The 18,368-nt window shown below is 40.7% G+C and overlaps 1 protein-coding gene across 2 annotated transcripts in view; it reads right to left on the reverse strand.

Moving 5' to 3' along the window:
• Nucleotides 1-18,368, reverse strand: part of LOC144663916 (sortilin-related receptor-like) — a 58,068-nt gene that overhangs the window by 21,798 nt on the left and 17,902 nt on the right. For both annotated transcript variants that reach the window (XR_013572700.1, XM_078525004.1), the window contains exons 15-31: nt 17,045-17,167; nt 16,358-16,440; nt 15,837-16,034; nt 15,338-15,735; nt 14,878-15,067; nt 14,462-14,638; nt 13,931-14,044; nt 9,843-9,959; nt 8,853-8,975; nt 8,239-8,379; nt 7,454-7,573; nt 5,335-5,490; nt 4,378-4,533; nt 3,849-4,013; nt 3,329-3,460; nt 1,584-1,703; nt 761-887 (exon numbers count right to left, since the gene is read on the reverse strand). Coding sequence is in view for 1 of the 2 variants with exons in the window: in XM_078525004.1 (XP_078381130.1) it covers nt 761-887; nt 1,584-1,703; nt 3,329-3,460; nt 3,849-4,013; nt 4,378-4,533; nt 5,335-5,490; nt 7,454-7,573; nt 8,239-8,379; nt 8,853-8,975; nt 9,843-9,959; nt 13,931-14,044; nt 14,462-14,638; nt 14,878-15,067; nt 15,338-15,735; nt 15,837-16,034; nt 16,358-16,440; nt 17,045-17,167 (2,640 nt within the window). In the remaining variant the exon portion in view is untranslated. The remainder of the gene's footprint in view (nt 1-760; nt 888-1,583; nt 1,704-3,328; nt 3,461-3,848; nt 4,014-4,377; nt 4,534-5,334; nt 5,491-7,453; nt 7,574-8,238; nt 8,380-8,852; nt 8,976-9,842; nt 9,960-13,930; nt 14,045-14,461; nt 14,639-14,877; nt 15,068-15,337; nt 15,736-15,836; nt 16,035-16,357; nt 16,441-17,044; nt 17,168-18,368) is intronic.

Raw genomic sequence — 18,368 nt, forward strand, 5'->3', positions numbered from 1 at the left:
CTTATCAGAGCCTGAGAAAATGATATTCAAAGTTCACAAGCTATGGGCAAAAGCTCACATCTTTTAAGCGATTCATGGGAATTCAGTGGAACTTCGAAATTTGTTTTCGATGTTTGGTGTTGTTAGAAATGATTTCTTTCAATAAGATATTTGAAGCAGTAACACAAAAGCTTGCAATCAGGTGAAAATAGTTTTGGTACATAATTTTGTCCAATAACTACTCGGAGTCCTAGCGGATTTCCTTTTAATTACAGTTTCTATAACATGAAGTCACTACTCCTAATTTTAACAGTTTACTGTCTCCCTTTGTCTGGGAAATCACTTTATTTGAACTTCTAGGCCTGGTTGTTCAAAGGGCAATTAAGCTTATCCAGCATGGATTTTGATTTCAGTTTTTAACTTTTCAATAAGGTTTTGTTTGTATTTTTTGTCCTTCAGTTTTGACATTGACTAATCTCAATTTCTAATTTTCCCTGACTTTTCTTCAAAATGTCAATTTTCACAGAATCAAAATAAAGTTCCAAGACTTTTCCCCGACCTTCTTGTAATTTTCCTGACCATTTTCTGACCTGTGGCAATGCTGACATTGTGATGCTCACCATAAAGATTGTGTATTTCATGTATATCTACACTTGTGGGTGGAGGAAGGCACTGTGAGAGCACAGTAGAGTGTTTTACTTGACACTGTGTTTGAACCCAGTGCTTCTGACGCATTTTATGTAAAACTAAATATTTAAAATTTGTTAACTTGTCTACTTACCTGTAAGAGATCCTGTACCCAGCAATGGTAAGTCCAGGAGGCTGATAAGAAATTGGACGCCAACTGACACTAACAGCAGAGGCACTTGTTGGTTTTGCCTGGACATTTGATACCTGTAAACTGTTGTCTAATACAAACAAAACAAAACAACATTAAAGAACATTCAGTAACCTCTGTTTTTTCTTTCTTTCTTTGCTAAGTCAACAAGATTAAAAAAATATTTTTACGAATAAAATTTGAAACAGTAGACATTTCCTGCGTGACTGAATGTAGATGGTGAATTCAAAACAAAAAAAAATCCTTATTTTTTTTTCATGGCCATCTTAAAGCAATTCACAAATTCCAAAGTTACCTTGCTAAAATAAAATTCATCAGCCTAGCTAGGTTAATAAGTCCATGATGCAGGAGACTAAAATATTTGGTGGATTATTTTACACAGTAAGATCCGTAGTGTGTTAAGTAAAAAGATAACAAAGTAAAGGAAAACTGTAGGAGAACTGCAAAGGAGTAGTTAGAACAATAATAATTATAGTTAATTTCCAGAAAGGGGATGATCTGTAATGACCCTCAACATTACAAAATTAATTACATAATTCAGAGAATGAAGGCAATAAGAGCAAAAGAATGCCTTCAGAATATGCAAGTTTGTACTTATATACAGAATAGTACAAATGTTCCCCTTATCATAAAGAAAATAATGTCGCAGAGGTTGACATTATAAATTTTAGTATCAACTTTTTTTTAAAAAACTCTCAGAGGATTGCACAAAGGAAGTAACAAGTCAATAGCACAGTCAATCAAAATTTTAGCATGAAATGCTTACTGCAATTTAACTCATCACTGCCATCTCTACAGTCCTGGAAATGGTCACATCTTTGTGAAACAGGTAAGCAGAGGTTTTTATCACATAAAAAGCCTGGACAAGAGCTTGGGCTGACAGTACCTGAAAAATAACAGTAGAATTGCCTTAAGTTTCATTAATGGAAATTAACATTTATTTGCTATCTGGTGCGGTCCTAAAGATATTCTTATGGAATTTTTGGGTGCTCTTAACAATAAGACGGAACGAATTAAGGTTACTTATTTCATTAGCGAGAGTAGCATTGCCTTTCTGGATTTGTGTCTCTATAGAGATGCTAATTCGAGAAAACTGCAATTTTCTACCTTTCAAAAGCCCCTAAACAAATATCTGTATATACCCTTCGAGTCATTTCATCCTTCTAGCAATAAGAAAGCCTTTATCAAAGGGGAATTAATTAGATATGCTAGAAACAGTTCTTTCTTCTTGTCTTTTTCTAAGACTAGGGATAAGTTCTGGAAGCGACTATGCGTAAGAGGGTATCCTTTCAGTTTTTTGCTTCCGCTGTTTCGTGCTGTACGATACAATGATAGAAAGAAGTGGCTTTTTCAGAAACCTAAGAATAGATCTGGGTTGGGTAGGACATTATATTTAAGACTACCTTTAACTGCAGTCACGCTCATAATTATTAAGAATGTTATCAGTCGGATAATGCCAGAACTTAATTGTACCGTTTGTTATAAGAAAAATGTAACATTAGCTAATCTCTGTAAGTAAGCAGTTTATTGGGGACCACAGATTTAGTACTAAATCTGTGGTCCCCAAAAATAAATATGTCACGCATTTGTCATGACAGAAAAAATGTCGTGCACATATGCTACACCTTAGTAATGCCCTGCGTAGAAATTTTGCTTGTTTCCTATACGTAAATCCGTAAAATAACATGTAAAAATAAGTTGTATGGTTTACACTATGTATAAATACAAGCATGTAATTCTTATTTGTAAAACTCCCTGAAGAAGTCCGCGACAGTCGGACGAAACGCGTAGGAGAATAAATCAGTTTTACATCCGACTAAGTTACCATTTTGCAGACAAAACAAAAGTGAGGTCGGACGTCATAATTTATTACAGTACTGCTCGATATGTGAACCTGCTAATCTAATGCGTTTTTAATGTAGAACTTTGTTGTTTGCACTGGAAAGCAAAAAAAGTTGTCCAGACATTCACAGTTAGAATTTCAACGGACATTGGCAAATTGTGGTGGGCCAGTGTCCAATGTCCGACTGTTATTTTCTGGACTGAATATTGGCAGTCCGCCAAAGCTCTGGTGAATATTTTCTCAAGAATACCCAGCTGAAATTCATGCAGCTCCCTATAAAGGAGAGATGCTTTAGCTTCTGATATTGTTCTCTAACAGGTGCCATAAAAGGACCGCCACCTACTTCAAATCTAATCGAAAGCCCTACAACTTGCAAGAAAATGTTAAATGTTGCATGTTTTATAAGAACCTTCTGCTACCATCAAATTATCTTAGTGGATGCCCCAGAAAACAAAAAAGTTACCAACTATACTTCAAGAGGTTCAAATTTGATCCACTTTGTTTCTTTTACTTTTCTTTTTGATTGAGGGCGCCATTGCTTGCCATCATAATTATGATATATCCCTGTGTTAACTTTTGGACTTTAGAGCGTGCATGTTATTTAAAGGCGCAGTAAGAATAAGGCATACATATAACACTTTTTTTTCTTATCTTGACGTCTTGCTTACCTCCACAGCCAATCTCATCTGAGCCATCAATACACTGCCTGATTCCATCGCATAAGTAACTGCGTGGAATACATCCTCCGTATGCACACTGGTATTGACTGCTTGAACAAGTGATGGGTTTTACTGTAGTTTCTAAAAAAATGACAATAAAACAGAAAAATAATGCTAAGAAACTATCAAAGTATGTATGTATGTTCTTGTTATTGGATTGGAACTACAATAGCTTGCAATGGAAACTAATTATGATGCGGAAAGTATATGATTAACCCTATCCAGACCGGGGGGAATTGCCCGCACCGACTTTGGACGCTTATAACCTTTTCAAGATTCAACCAAATGCTGCCAAACTTTGCGAGCTTATCTAAAATTTATCTGGCAATAATTTGGTAGGATAGGTCGTTGTGTCAGGAACTTGACATCACCATGGCAACGGCATTTTGACAGGCATGTTTACCCAAATGATAGGTTTTTGTTACATAGCCTTTTTGACAAGATGGCAAAGGTATAACCTAAAACATACTTGGGCAATTTTGTGGCTGTTCATCCCAGCGCCCGGGGCAGTTGGGTACTCCATCACATAACCATTCTGTTTTAATGCAGATAGCAGTATTCAGGCAATGGAGCCATCCAACTGGGCAGGTTGGAATCGGTGTAGTAACAGGCACAGCTGTTGTTGTGCGAGAAGCTAAAATGGAAACAAAAAAAAAAGAAAGAAAAAAAAAGTTAATTGTTTACACTTAAACTTGTGTTGATGGTATAAACCAAACAAGGTGGGGCAAGCTCTTGCTCTGTATAATTTTTGTTGTAGAGTTTGATGCAATATTTGTATGTGAGTCAGTTTGAACAGCATTAAATGAAGCATTCTTGCGAGAAAACAAAGTGCATGGGGATAACATAACAAGACTGTGCAATAATCCAGATTTGTATCACCAACTACACAAATGGAAGAAGACATGCAGTCCGAATATTACATCCAGGGTTAAACAGTAAAGAAGGAAGATTAAAATGGACTTCAAATGTGTGGAACTTCCAGATTCACTCAAACTTACAGCATCCTGTCTCATCACTATTGTCTCCACAGTCATCTCGCCCATCACACCTGTATCCATTGTTGATACACCGCCCATTAGTGCATGTGAATTCCCAGAAGTGGCAAGGCCTAAAGGATGGTGTGGTAGCATTTCCAGGAGGGGCTGGTGTAGTAGCTGAAATAAAAAAGAAATAGGAATGTTTATGTAAATTGTAATTAATTTTAGGCAAACACTACCCAATCACAATGCTGACCAATGGCTTCCTGTATACCTGTATACAATAAGCCCTGTAAGGTGTTCTCAGGAAATTGCAGGGATTCCTCATGTTGCTATTTATTCAGCATTAGCTGTATTTTCACTGGCCTTTGCTAATTTTGAGTGACTATGCACTTCTCCTTGCTGATCTTTACAGATACCATAAAATTCTGGTTATAAGCCCTGGGCTTATATAACTTTGTAAGGGGTTTTGGGTGGGCTAATAAGCAGAGGGGCTTATCTGGGAGGGCTTAAGAGCGGAATACGGAAAACATGTCACAGGAGTGTTGATCGAAATACCTTTTAAAGTAAAAATGCATAATAAAGCAACATTTAGCCCATTCAGTTCTGTCTCCTGGTGGGGGAAAGGGGGGCTTATATCCTAAGGGGCTTATAATCCCTGATGTATTTTTTGTTTCCAGATTGATGAGCCTATAACCGGGGGGCTTATAACCAGAATTTTATGGTATTACTCTCATTACTCTCAGGTGGTTGCTGCTTGGATGTTAGTTATGGACACTTCCATGCACCCCCCCCCCCCACCCCAATTATAAAACAGCCTACCAGCCACCATGTTCAGAGCTCTATACAGCATTTTCTCAAACACATTACAGTTTACATCTAGTGACGTTTGGCACCCACATAGCACAACCAAGAAAATTAATCATGTTTTCTTCCTTCCATTTCTTTGGAAAGCCACACAGTAGAGTTGATACATACCACAAAACCATTCATCAGAGTTGTCCCCGCAGTCATCAATACCATCGCATACATCCCACTGGTAAATACAGTAGCTATTGTTGCATTTATATTCCCAAGATCTACAGGTTGTAGGGCGAGTCCAGGGTTGTGTTGAAGGAGTAGATGGGGTTGTATCTAAAAAAGAGCAGGTACCATCATAATGATTTACTCCTGTTCTGTGCTACCGGTATGTCTGATCATTATAATTTTGTTTTAAGTTTTCACCAACTTTTCATTATTTTGAACAATTAACTTGGGTTTACTGAAACTACAATTTCAGACAAAAGTGTCAGGAAAGTTAGCACTTTTGTTCTTCCCTTTCCTTCTCCTATAATTTTTTTGTTTTTCTATGTTGAGCTTCTAGCAGCCTTACACAAGATTGTAATGTTGAGTTCTAATTATTGATAGGGGAGCAGGGGGTTGGGGTTCCTAAATTTGTTCTGGAATGGTGTTTTCTGACAAGGTATATTTTCACAACCCTTCCAGCTTGTTTTTGTCTCAGGTTCCAGTTTTTTTGTTAACTTTGTATTGCAAAGACATTGAAAGCATACCGTATTTACTTGAATAAGCGCCACCCCCGAATAAGCGCCGCCCCCGAATAAGCGCCGCGCCGCATTTGGGACAATCAAAGTTCTCTTCGAGATATCGACTTTTTGAATGAGTAAATGAGTAGAAGGTATCCTGGGATGTGCGAACATATATGGAGAATCCGTCTCGTTCGCCGGGAGAATGCTGGCGGACGGGCGGTGGAGGCTCGTTTGCCACCGAAGTGCCCAGGATCCGGTGCAGAAATCGCCTGATCGCAGGGTCGCACGACGAGTACCTGTCCCGTCACGCCACACCACAGAGATGTTCGTTTGGAACCAGCCGCCCCGCGCCCCGCACCGCCCCGACACCCGACAGTGGAGTGGGAGGCGACCCGAGAGCCGAGAGGCCCCTGGCGCCGGGGCGGCGTGCCCAGAATGAAGACCCGAGCGCCGGGGGAGCTCGTCCCCCCAGAGCGCACCACCCGCGCGCGCGCCCCACCCGAGGCGGGGGCCGCGGGCGGGCGAGCCCCCGGGCCGGGGGGGACGCGAGGGGTGAAGAGGGGGGGGGGGACGGAGGGAGGGGGGGGCGGGGGGGGGGGGGGGGCGGGCCCCCCCCCGGACCGCGCGGGCGCCGGGCGCGGCGCGGCGGGGAGGGGAGGGAGGAGGGGGAGAGCGCGGAAGGGAGAGGGGACGGGGCCGGAGGCCCGAGACGGAGAGGACCGGCCCAGCGGGGCCGGAGAAGCCGGTGCTTGAAACAAGCAAAAAAAGTCGAAAAAAGTTAATAAGCGCTTATTCAAAGAATTCCGTTTTACTAAAAACTGCGCTTCAAAGCAACTCCAAAACAAACTTGGACATTTCTTTTCATCAAGAGCGATGCTTTGCAGTTCACAGTAATCGATTTACTGCTCGCCCATTAGTTTTCTATCCAACATTCTTACAATATGTAGCTCTGTAAATGTTGTGAAGGCCGCGAACCTTGCCAGGACAGCCAGTGCTACTTCTCTCTTCAGCAAGAGGCGAATACTGACAATCAGAAGACGCTATTTTCAATAACTGCAAAAATAATATTTGATTCTTTGTGGCGTCCAATAGCCTGGCGAGCGGGGGACGGGACGAAAAACGAGGAGCCGCCGAAGAGACAGACCACCAAGAGAGAGACCGCAGGATGGCACAGAGCAAGAGAGCAGAGGAGGAGGGAAGCGCCACCAGCCAACGCCCCGAGAGCCGCGCGACAAACCCAAGGGAGCACGGATGCCAGAGACGGCCCAGCAATCAATCGAGGACCCAGTCCCCGCCGTTGAACATGGCTAATTTTAAATACGCGCCGCCCTCAAATAAGCGTCGCCCTCGAATAAGCGCCGCGCCGCTTATTCCAGTAAATACGGTAGTTCATTTGTGTACGACATTGGAAAGGGGGAGGAGGGGGGGGGGGGGGCAGTTTTCAGTCTACACCTGATTTGAGTGAAATAATTGAGATATTGAAGCAACTGTCTCAACTACTCCTTTGAAGCCTATTGATGATAAAAATAGCTCCTGGAAATGGAAGAATGTGGTACATTTATAAAACTTACAATGGCAGTTCTGTTCATCAGAGGAATCACCACAGTCATTGTCACCATCACAGTGCCATGAGGCGGGGATACAGCGTCCATCATTGCAAGTGAACTGTGATGGGGAGCATGTTCTTTTTGCTGAAAATAAATAGCAGATGAAACTATAAAGTAAAACACAATCAATGATGTTAAAATACCAACTGTCTGGTCATTTCAGAAGAAAACACAACTTGATAGGATTACAAAAGTGCTGGGAAAAATTCTGATTTAGATTATAAAACATAAAGACCACAGTACTAATCTACTTCAGAAAACCAGAACTATCATTATCATAATCATTACATGAATCAGTCTCATTTTCCACTTGTCAAATAGAGTAGAGACTATTGGTCTGTTTAAATAATAGATGAAAATGACATCTCCATGAGAACAACAAATCTTCAAATAATGTCATAGTCTTAATTTTGGCCTCACTCATTCATTCTTTCTGTTTGTTTTTTTTGTTTCCTTCCTGCTTGTTATTGTGTGAACATTTTCAAGTAACCAAGTCTTCCCAATTCATAGCTGCCTAGCTCATTTCCTAGCATGCTGGATGGTAGGAAATGGTTTAGAGTGTAATTTGTAACTTTCATCCTTAATGTTGACTTGAAATCACATTCTGATTTTCAGTCCATTTCAACCCTGCCTTGATTCTAAACAGCACAGTCAACCTTTTGAAGTTTCACTCTTTTTTTAACACCAGATTGTAACAGAATTCCTTAAAAAATTAAGAGTGACAAAGCATCTTTCTGCTCTCAACGTACAGCTACAATTGCGTGGTTCATCAGATCCATCACCGCAGTCCTGGTCCCCATCACAGTACCAGTTACTTGGAATGCACCGACCATTGTGACAAGCAAACTGAGAGGATGAGCAGTTGGCTGGCGGGGCTGCTGTGGTTGGTGCTACACAAAGAATAAATTAACACATCTGGGTGAGTTTCATCATCAGATTTGTCATGGTACAGTAAAACTTGGATGATAGAATTAAGACTGTCTGACAACTTGCAAACTTCCACTTCAGTTAGCCTGAATAGCCCTTCAGTCAGCAAGCCCTAATAACACTCTGGTTAGCCTGTTTACAGTTAGCTCTCAACAATGATGATGGCAGCACAATATACGGGATAAAAATTACTTCACAGAAAGTGTGATGTATGGAGTTTCATACAGGAGTAATGTTGCAAACTTTGGAAATGTCACTGGTTCGCAGTGGACACTCATTTCATACAAATCCGTACAGGGGACTTTCAATGTTGTATTTGTTTTTGTAATATATGTAACAAAAATTCAACCATTGTAAACAATTTTTTATTTACAAGTAAATTAAACTGTAACAGTGTCAAGATTCTCTTAAGTATTTTTGTCACCAGGGCTCCTACCTGGGGTGCATCCTTGCTCGTCAGAGCCATCACGACAGTCATCGTCAAAATCACAAACCCATCGTTGTGGTATACAGCGATGGTTATTACAGGTAAATTGATCTGACCGACAAGTAGGATAAGCTGGAGAAAGAATGACAGTAAAATATCACATTTTGCATGTTGGACATCTGTAAGATATTGGTTGAAAACAAGCAACAACTTCTGCATTTATTATTAAACATTACCACTGATACAAAAGGTTATTGCATTTAAAATTACCATACAACCCCGCTGATGGACCGATAGGCCACCAAAAATCTGGGCTCATAAAATAGGCTGGTATTTAAAATGTGTCAGAAAATATGGAATGAGGTACTGTTGGGGCAAAACAAGGTTACAGTAATAATGAGATTCTTTCATTAACAAAGTGGACATGAGGCAAGGTTCCATTAATAAAATCGTACATGTAGTAACACAAAAGAAGATCGAAGTGCCTATAAGCCACTAAACTCGGGGAATTTATTATGAAACAAGAATCCAAAACAACAAACTGAGAAATAAAGATTTGCCATTTAACAAATGATGTTAAACTTTCCACACTTCAGTTCACTTCACTAAGTTTGATTGTCATCTAGCTGCAAATCAAGAGCGGGCTGAAGGGCCAAGAGATAGAGTTCTCATCCATTGCAAATTAATTTCATTGAATTCTTTCCTTTTTAATTTAGGCAAAATAGTAATGGGTACATTGGAAAAAATTAAGTTTTGGTGAATTTCAAGAAAACTGACATTAATACAATGTTTTGGCTGGTATTTAAGCATGTTAATATTCATATGTAATTTAACTGGAAATGTAATGTACTGTAGTTAATCAGAGAACAGGTATAATTCTCTAGAGGCCTTAAACACTTTGCTAAATGCATGCCTCGTTAACAGGAATTGAGTGAAATTCACTTTGCTAAATACAACTCTTTTCGGAGTTAAAAATTAAAATCAGAGTTTAATTCTTACTGCAGTTTTTCTCATCAGACATGTCATGACAGTCATCGTCATGGTCACACCTCCATAATCCAGAAATACAGCGGCCATTATCACATTTGAACTGTGTTGGACTGCAGGTACTGTAAGCTGGAAAAAACATTGAGATGAAGTTGACTGAAAAGGACAGCAAGGTATTGATTTACTAAACTATCATCTATTGTCTCCCCCCCCAACCTTGAGCATAAAATGCATCATACAGTCGACTCCCGATAACTCGAACCTTCAAGGGAAATTGAAAATGGTTCGAGTTATCGGGAGTTCGAACGAGTTATTGGGAGTTGAAAACAAAGACCGGAAATAGGGAAAAAACGGTGTTTGCTGATTTTCTATTCATACAGTGTTGACCAGTGTACAATTTAATTTTAGCAAATTTAATTAGAATATAGAGAAGCCAAAAGAAAACGGAACAAAATATTTCTAAATCACTGTACTGTATATATCAGAACGTAACGTAACGTAAAACAAAGCGAATCAGCTGCGAACATTTCCGGTTTCAAAGAATACAACGCTAAAGGCTACTGCCGCAGAGTTTATGCGGTTTACTTTCTCAAGAAATGGTCAGTTAATTCGTCCTGACGATAACCCTTTAAAGTTTTCTAAGGTTGGACTTGAAAGAATCGGTATCAACCTCCACAAACAAACTTAACGTCTGTAGTGCTCACGTCAATGGCGTGGCACAGCTCGTGTTTAGAGGGGAGTTTCGGGGACGGCTCGGACTCGTGTACGTTTTTATTTCAAAGTAAATTCAACGATTTGGACTACAGTACACTGTTTGTTTTGACTTGTATCGTATTGACAGACTTGGTTCGAGTTATCGAGGGTAAAACTATATAGAAAATGACCTGAAGGGAAACGGAAATTGGTTCGAGTTAGCGGGAGATTCGAGTTACCGAGGGTAAAATTACAGTAAATGTATGACGGAAATCCAGGGGAAATCGATTTTGGTTCGAGTTAGCGCGAGGTTCGAGTTAGCGAGGGTTCGAGTTATCGGGAGTAGACTGTAATTAAAATGATAAATATTTTATACATGTGCCTAAGCTAACTATTATGCTGTTGTGATATTTCTTAAAATAATTCAAACATAGAGTGAGGATTAGGGAGGGAGGGACGAAGGGGAAGAGAGGGAAAGAGCAAAAATTGGACAAATGGACAGACAGACACATTGATTAAAGGAAAGTGATGACATCATTAATTGTTCCACAAAAAGATGAAGCCTGAATCAAGAATATCTCTTGGAATATTTGAGCTATGTTCTTCAAACTTAGCACGATTAATGTACACCACAAAAGACACAAAATTACACCTGTCGTGTCGTTGCCATGGTAACAGTTTTGCTGCAAATACCTATTTTAATGAATACTGATATCCCCAGATTTTGCTTAATCAAAGATGATCCACTCCCAACAAGCTAATGTAGAGATTAAGGGTAATAGGGCATTATATGTGTTCCAAGCTGGACCCTCTGTCCCACTTTAAAGGGTTGCAAATTGAGATATTTGGTTTATGACAGAAAGAGCCTGGAACCAAGAGTGTTGCCATGGTTACATCATAGTATGAGCCATCTTGCACCTTTAAGGAAGGTGACTACTGATGCCAAGTTTCAGAAATATCACCTTTATATTTTCAGAGATATCCTTGATTTTGTGATCTATCTTTTAGTGGAACAATTTATGACATCATCACTTTCCTCATTGGCATAACACAAAAACATGAATATCTCCTAAACGAAAGAAGATCTTTCAAAACAGTGAAACTAACGTGAATGAGGACCACCGGACAAAATAGAAGTACCGGATCCCTCACTGTAGAGGATCAATCAGCTAAACTAAAAAGAAAAAGAAAAATTGCAAGGCCGAAGGTTTGGGACTGAGAAATTCCAATATTTCGGAAGGCACGGCCTCCTCTCAGGGTCACAAGAATGACTCAAGGTTAACGAAGAAAAATGTGGGAAAACGAACAACGCGAAAAAATGGAGAAAAACAAAACGAAAATTGAAATTGAAAGGAAAAGAGACGACGAAGAGAACAAAATAAGATCAAAATGGCACTAAGACTGAACACCGAAGCAACACGGCCATGCATGCTCTCCTCCGGCAGTGGACCCGGCCCGCCCCGGAGGAGGAGTGGAGCGGGACGAGGCCGCGCGCCGCCGGCGCCCGCGACAGGAGGGGCGGAGACCAGCCGGCGAGGGGGGGGGAGCGGGGGAGGAGGACGGGCCGGAGGAGGGCGAGAGCGGGGACCCCGGGGAGGGGGGTGGGGGGACGTTGACGTCAAGGAGTAGATGTTATGATATAGATGTAACTTGTGTGGTTGCTGGGTAGAGGTAGGTGGAGTGTCTTAGAATGTGTCTATATGATATGTCGTCTTGTAGCGCCCTGTGTGAGGCTGTAGGTGCACGTGACAAGCGTGGGTCTCATTTTGCGAGACAGATTGGGTGCTGTCTGTCGTGTTGTGTGTGCTTGTGTTGTAGTTGTTAGGTTGTTGAGGTGTTTTCTCTGTACAGTTGTGTTGCGGTGTGTTAGGAGTGGGTTTCCTGTTTGGGTGTGTGTGAGAGGAAGGGAGAGAGGTGGGGGTTGTTGTTGTTTGTGTCTGTGTCTGTGGTGAGATGTGTTATGTGGATGCGTTCTGTGGGTGAGAGTTACTAGACATGGGTCGGTTGCTGTTTGTGGACTTGATGTACTCGTTTGGTGTCTGTTAGGTGCGTTGTGTGTTGTTCAGTTGGTTGTGTTTGGTACACGTTTTTGTCTTTGTTGTTCTAGGGTTGTGTTGTGTCGTTGGTTGTGACTTGTTTGTTGCTTGTCGCAGACGAGGTGAGGTGCGACCTCCGTCTCTGCCACTCGTGGTGGGTGGTTGTTAGGGTTGTGCTGACGATTGTTGCTCTGCTCCTTACAGCTCCCACTAGTTTTCTTTTTTCTTCTTCTTTTCTTCGGGTTCGATGTCTTTTTCACCTTGTTTAGTGCTCTTGACTTTCGTTTGTTTCTGAGTGTTCTTTTTTCTTGTCTCTGTACGGTCTTCTGCCTTAGCCTCTTCACTACTTCAGCCAAACGTCCCTGTCTTTCAGCTTCGCCATTCTCTTTCAAAACACTTCTTTTTCTTCCTCGTTTCTCGTTAGTAACCATGTTGCTTGGCTACCTAGTTTGTTGTTTTCCACCCCTGTTCTTGTTGTGTCTTACTGTTCTGACGACTCTTTTCACGACTGACTGCTTAGCGTTTGTGTCTTTCTTAGCTTCTGTTTTGGCTCTTCTGTTGTCTGTGGGGGGCTAGAGTGCGGGTTTTGTGGTTTGTGTGTCTTTTTGTTTCTTTTTTTTTTGCTTTTTTATTGTTCTTTGGTTGTCGTTTCATTTTTCTGTGAGTTTGATGGGCGCTTTTGGATTTCAATACAGTTTCAAAACAGTAAACGCCATTCTTCTTTATTTGTAAAAGTCTTTCAAAAAAGCATAAATTAATTTTTACTTCATAGGCACTTTAAGATTTACTGAACAGCTGGCCCCAGTTGTTCAAATGGTGGATAACGTCATCCACCCGATAAATTACTATCCGGGGGATAGCGTGGTATGTTTGGTTAAGACTTATTCACTGGATAGCGATTTATCCAGTGGATAGCATTATCCACCAACAACTGGGGACTGAGGTACATATAAAGAATGATAATTTAGTCTGTTCCAGTTCAGTCTATAGATAAAAAAAAAAGCCGAATGGCTCAGTGGTGCTGATGTTGTAACACAAAGTGACTAGGAGTACTGCAGCTACTCTCTCTGCAGTGGTGGATACCAAAAATTAATTCATTATGGGTTACCCCAGGCATTTTTGTTAGGTTACCCTAGAAAACTGTTGGACTGTGAAACAAAAGTGTCTTTCCCAAGAACAGAAAATCTACAATGACATGGACCAGGGGTTAAACTTGGACTCTTACTCCAAAATCCAATAGGCTACAACACCTACCACAATTGACTATAAGGATGAGGTTAATAGAGTTGTTTATGATAAGCAACAAACAGGAAAACAATACCAAAATCTGTTACATTGTGTACATGTACTAATCATTATTATGCCACCTACCACATCCCTGTTCATCAGAATTGTCTCCACAGTCATTGTCATGATCACACTTCCAGTGAGATGGGATGCATCGACTGTTGGTACACCGGAACTCATTTGGACCACATGTTCCAGCTAGACAAAGCATGGAAGTGTGGAAAATATCAATAATCAACCAGACAGAACTTAAAGCAAAGAAGTGAACTAATATTTACATTGTGTAAAGCAAGTTAGCATGTTTGCTCCTGGTGAAACTGGCTGAAGTGTTTTTTGTTATGACTGTTGTTGTTGTTTGTTTGTAAATGTTTTCTAATTATAACATAGCTCGATTGATGCAACACCATATAAATGAGGTCTTCACATCATTAAATTCAGCAGTCAAAAAACCATGATTAATTTTTGCTTCAGGTATTATGCCGGGTTAAGTGCCCATTGCAAGTCAGACTCAACAAGTCCAATCAAGATGTGCAGTCAATATATCATTATTACAACAGAATGTCTAGATTTAATCATAAGTTCTGATACTATAGTAGATCATGGTTTAGTACTCACTTCGAGTTTTGCACTCTCCATTGGAATCCATGTATTCCCCAGGCTGGCACTCACAGGTCACAATTCCAGAAACAGATGTCACAGTTCGCATGTTATCAGGACAAGCACAAGCATAACTGTTTGGCACAGCAAAGCAGATGTGACTGCACAGTTTCAGCCGAGAACAGGAATTGTTACCTGGAGATAAACCCATAAGAAATGTGTTAACCCAGCTTTAACTTTGTAGAATTCATTTCTTGTTTAGCAAAATAATACCACATAAACAGAATTAAGCGTTCAGTAGCTCATTAAGGCCACATGAGGATTTCATCATCCTCTGGGATGATAAAATGGTGCTACAGAAAAATTAAGAGAAGTGTTCACAAATCATGCAACAATGGTGTTGTGATAACACCAAAGAGAAGCCTAGCTTTTACCTGTCTGTGCATCTTGATGGAAAACTTTGAGATCCATCAGCCCACGTACATGTGACCTGATGGTCTGACGAGCCCCAGCGTCCCGTTTGTTTGCCTTTTGGATGGACTGTGTTGACCAGTCGTCCCAGTATATAGAGTCTTGGTACACAGATATTGAGTATGGATGAGGCAGCCCTGAACTGCTTATTGTCTGAAAGAGAGAAAAGAGCATTCACTCTCCTTCAGTACTTCAAACATCAGTAAGCACTGTACTTACCTATAAATTTTTGGCATTACTATTTATTTGCCACCAGTGGGTCTATTCATAGATTAATGCTGCATTCTTCTTTCCTTGGCAGTGATGTGGCATGCACAGTTTTGCCAATAGCTAGGTTTGCTGCAGCAGGTGATACCAGCACTTGTCCAAAACACTATACCTTTTTCTATAAATTACATAGCCTAAACACTACCAACAGCATACCTGTCTATAACTTCCATCCAAGTTGCTCCTCTCTAATTTGTCCAAACCAGCATCAGTCCAGTACAGCTTTTGTGCAGGGAAATCAATGGCAAGCCCATTGGGCCACTGTAGACTAGATGATACAATTGCTGTGCGTCCTCCGCCAGACATGTAAGCTCTTTCTATTCGAGCACTGCTTCCCCAGTCAGTCCAGTACATGTAACCACGTTTTGGATCAAGAACGAGAGCCCTGGGTCGGTCAAGATTGCTTGTGAGAAGAGTTTTACGGAAACGTCCATCTGCCCTAGAGACTTCAATCTTCTTGCCACCAGCATCCACCCAATATATATTATCACCAAGCCAATCTAATGCCAGCCCTTCCACCTGCTGGATACCACTATGGAGTGTTTCAATTATTCCTGTCAACAGAAATGAACAACACATAGTAATTAATTATCACACCTAGTTTATACTTGAGAACTTTACTTTGAACTCAGGAACTCTGTGTCCTATGACCTACCAGATCCATTTAGGAATGAGCGTTTGATCGTATCCAGAGTAATATCTGCCCAGTAGATGCAGTTTTGATAGTAATCAAAGTCTAATGCAATAGCATTCTGCAGTCCACTTCCAAGAGGAATGGTAGTCTCTCTGTGATCACCCAATGTGATTCTCCGAATGTATCTACGAGCAGCATACAGCAGGAACTGAGGGAGTGCTGCAGAAAAGGAAGGAACAGAATTTAAATATAGAGCAGTCAGTGCAATTATACACAATGACAATCTCATCCACTTAAAAGAGATGATATCTTAGCTGCTATGAATTATTTTAAGAAACACTTCACTCCACGAATGGAGTGCTCAGGACTTACATGTACACCTGGGTGTTAAGAGGCACTGTTTAAAGAGTTCAGTGTCTTGCTAGGGAACATAAGACAATGCCACCAGCCAGGGCTCGAAGCTGGACTACTTGATGTGGAGTCTAATGTGCTAAGTATTTGGCCACCATGACTCCCACACAGTGTAAAGAGAGGTCACTTACGATTTATTGGACAAGAAGCCATTTCTGCAGCAAACTGATCTTCCATGCCTCCCTGGCATGTATCACCAGCAACCTTGCGATAACTGTGTAGAAACAACAAAACAAACAGTTAAGTCAGCCACATTAACCACCTGATTAGTATGACACTGCCAGCTGTAGAGCAGCAAATGGTCCTTCACAAAAATGTGATTCTTGCAGAACGTTAGTCCAAATTCCTCCAAGTAGTTGCCAACAGGATTCCATTAAACACACCTTGCATGGGAGGTATTTAGTTTTACAGTGGAGACGAGCTCAGTAAACAAAAAAAAAAGGGAAATTATCCTGTAAGTTTGCGCTGGCAAGTCACATTTTATTTACTATTACAAGAAGTCCTTTATGTTGCAAGAATACTGCACTTTGGGTGGATATTTTGTACAGAAATTTGACATATTATCAGAAAATAATATGCACTCTGTGAATTTTTCACTGTATGACTGGGCAATGTGGGAAGTTTTGTACTCAAATTATTTCCACAGTAAGCTAAACCAAAATGATCTTTAAAATCACTGGAATTGGCACAGAAAGTGTTATTCATTAGGAGTAAAATACATAGGAAGCATTTGACTGGAGTCAAGCTCAGTCATCAAAACAATGGAGGGAAATCATCCCGCAAGTATGCGCTAGTGAGTCACTGGTGAGTCTACATACCCTTTTGTGCGGCGATATGTTGTGCCTATAGGACACACAGGAGGTATAGTTGTAGGGGTCAAGCCACTGGAAGTATCCCACTTGCACTCATTATTGTTGTCGTTTTCAATGTAACCCACATCACTGTAATAATAGAAGGAAAACACCAATTGTTAAAAAAGATTCAAGTTACAGGTGTACATAACCAAGGAAAGAGATTATGTACCTTGAGTCAACAGTGGATGCTGGGTGAAGAAAGGCACTGTGAGAGTGATATGTCTCACCCAAGAACACAACAACAATGACTCTGGCAGGGCTTGGACCTGCAATGCTCAATCCAGAGTCCAGCACACTAACCACTAGGCCACTGTGCCTCCCTGCCACTGACTAGCATGATTTCTATTTAACAAGGTTAGCTTCAAGCTTCTTAATAAATCAAGATGTTAAGCAAGCTGCATTAGTCGGTCAGATAGGTTTATAAGGAACACTAGCCTGATGGTGATGGAATGGTTGATGAACTGCATTAAAGATTTTAACAGCTCTCTGTTCAAGCTTGATCAAGGTCATTGTGTTGCATTCTTGGGCAAGACAACTGCCAGCCATTTTAGTGCCTTTTTCTACTCAAGAGCATAAGACTTAGTGCAAACCAGCAACTTGTAAAGCCAGTATGATAAAATAGCACTTCTACTCACTACTTCATGCTACAGAAACCAGATTAATCCATGACTCCAGACCTGGAGATTTTACAAAAAAATCACACTTTTTGCACGTTTTGGCGTCTTTTGGTCAGTTTTGAGCTAAATATGCTCCAACCTGCTCAAAACACCACTTGCAACCTGAAGGCATGCCTTTCTTTTCAATTGCATTAATTGCATTTTATGACATTATTTTTTGCTCCGGCATGCACAGAAGTCAAAGTTTGGAGTTTTTGAGTCAGAAAGTGCTCTACCACTTAAGGCTTTTCATTCTTTTCTCTTTTTTTCTGGTTTTCCTTTTTCTCCTTTTCTTGTCTTTTTGCTGCACTTGTTGGCCTTCTAGTAAAAAATTTTGGAGAAAGCACCATCCTTTGGATGACATTTTTACCGTGGAGCAGCAAGGATTGGTTGGCAGGAGGTTTTTCTTTTTTTCTCTGAAATTTAATTTCTATGCATACATGTAACTTTCCTACATAATATTATTTATTTCAGGCTACATTAACACAATCACCCAACACGATCCTCAAGCAGGCAGATTTTGAGTAGAAATGGTGCCTTTTTTGGTCAAAAGTCTAGTGGAACAATGGCCAATGCCGGTACAGGTGTCTACGGGTTAAGCACGCCCTGGTAAATAAACTGCCTAGTTAGGC

Source organism: Oculina patagonica, chromosome 8 (genome assembly GCF_052425735.1).
Source record: "Oculina patagonica isolate OP01 chromosome 8, crgOcupat, whole genome shotgun sequence".
NCBI lineage: Eukaryota > Metazoa > Cnidaria > Anthozoa > Scleractinia > Oculinidae > Oculina > Oculina patagonica.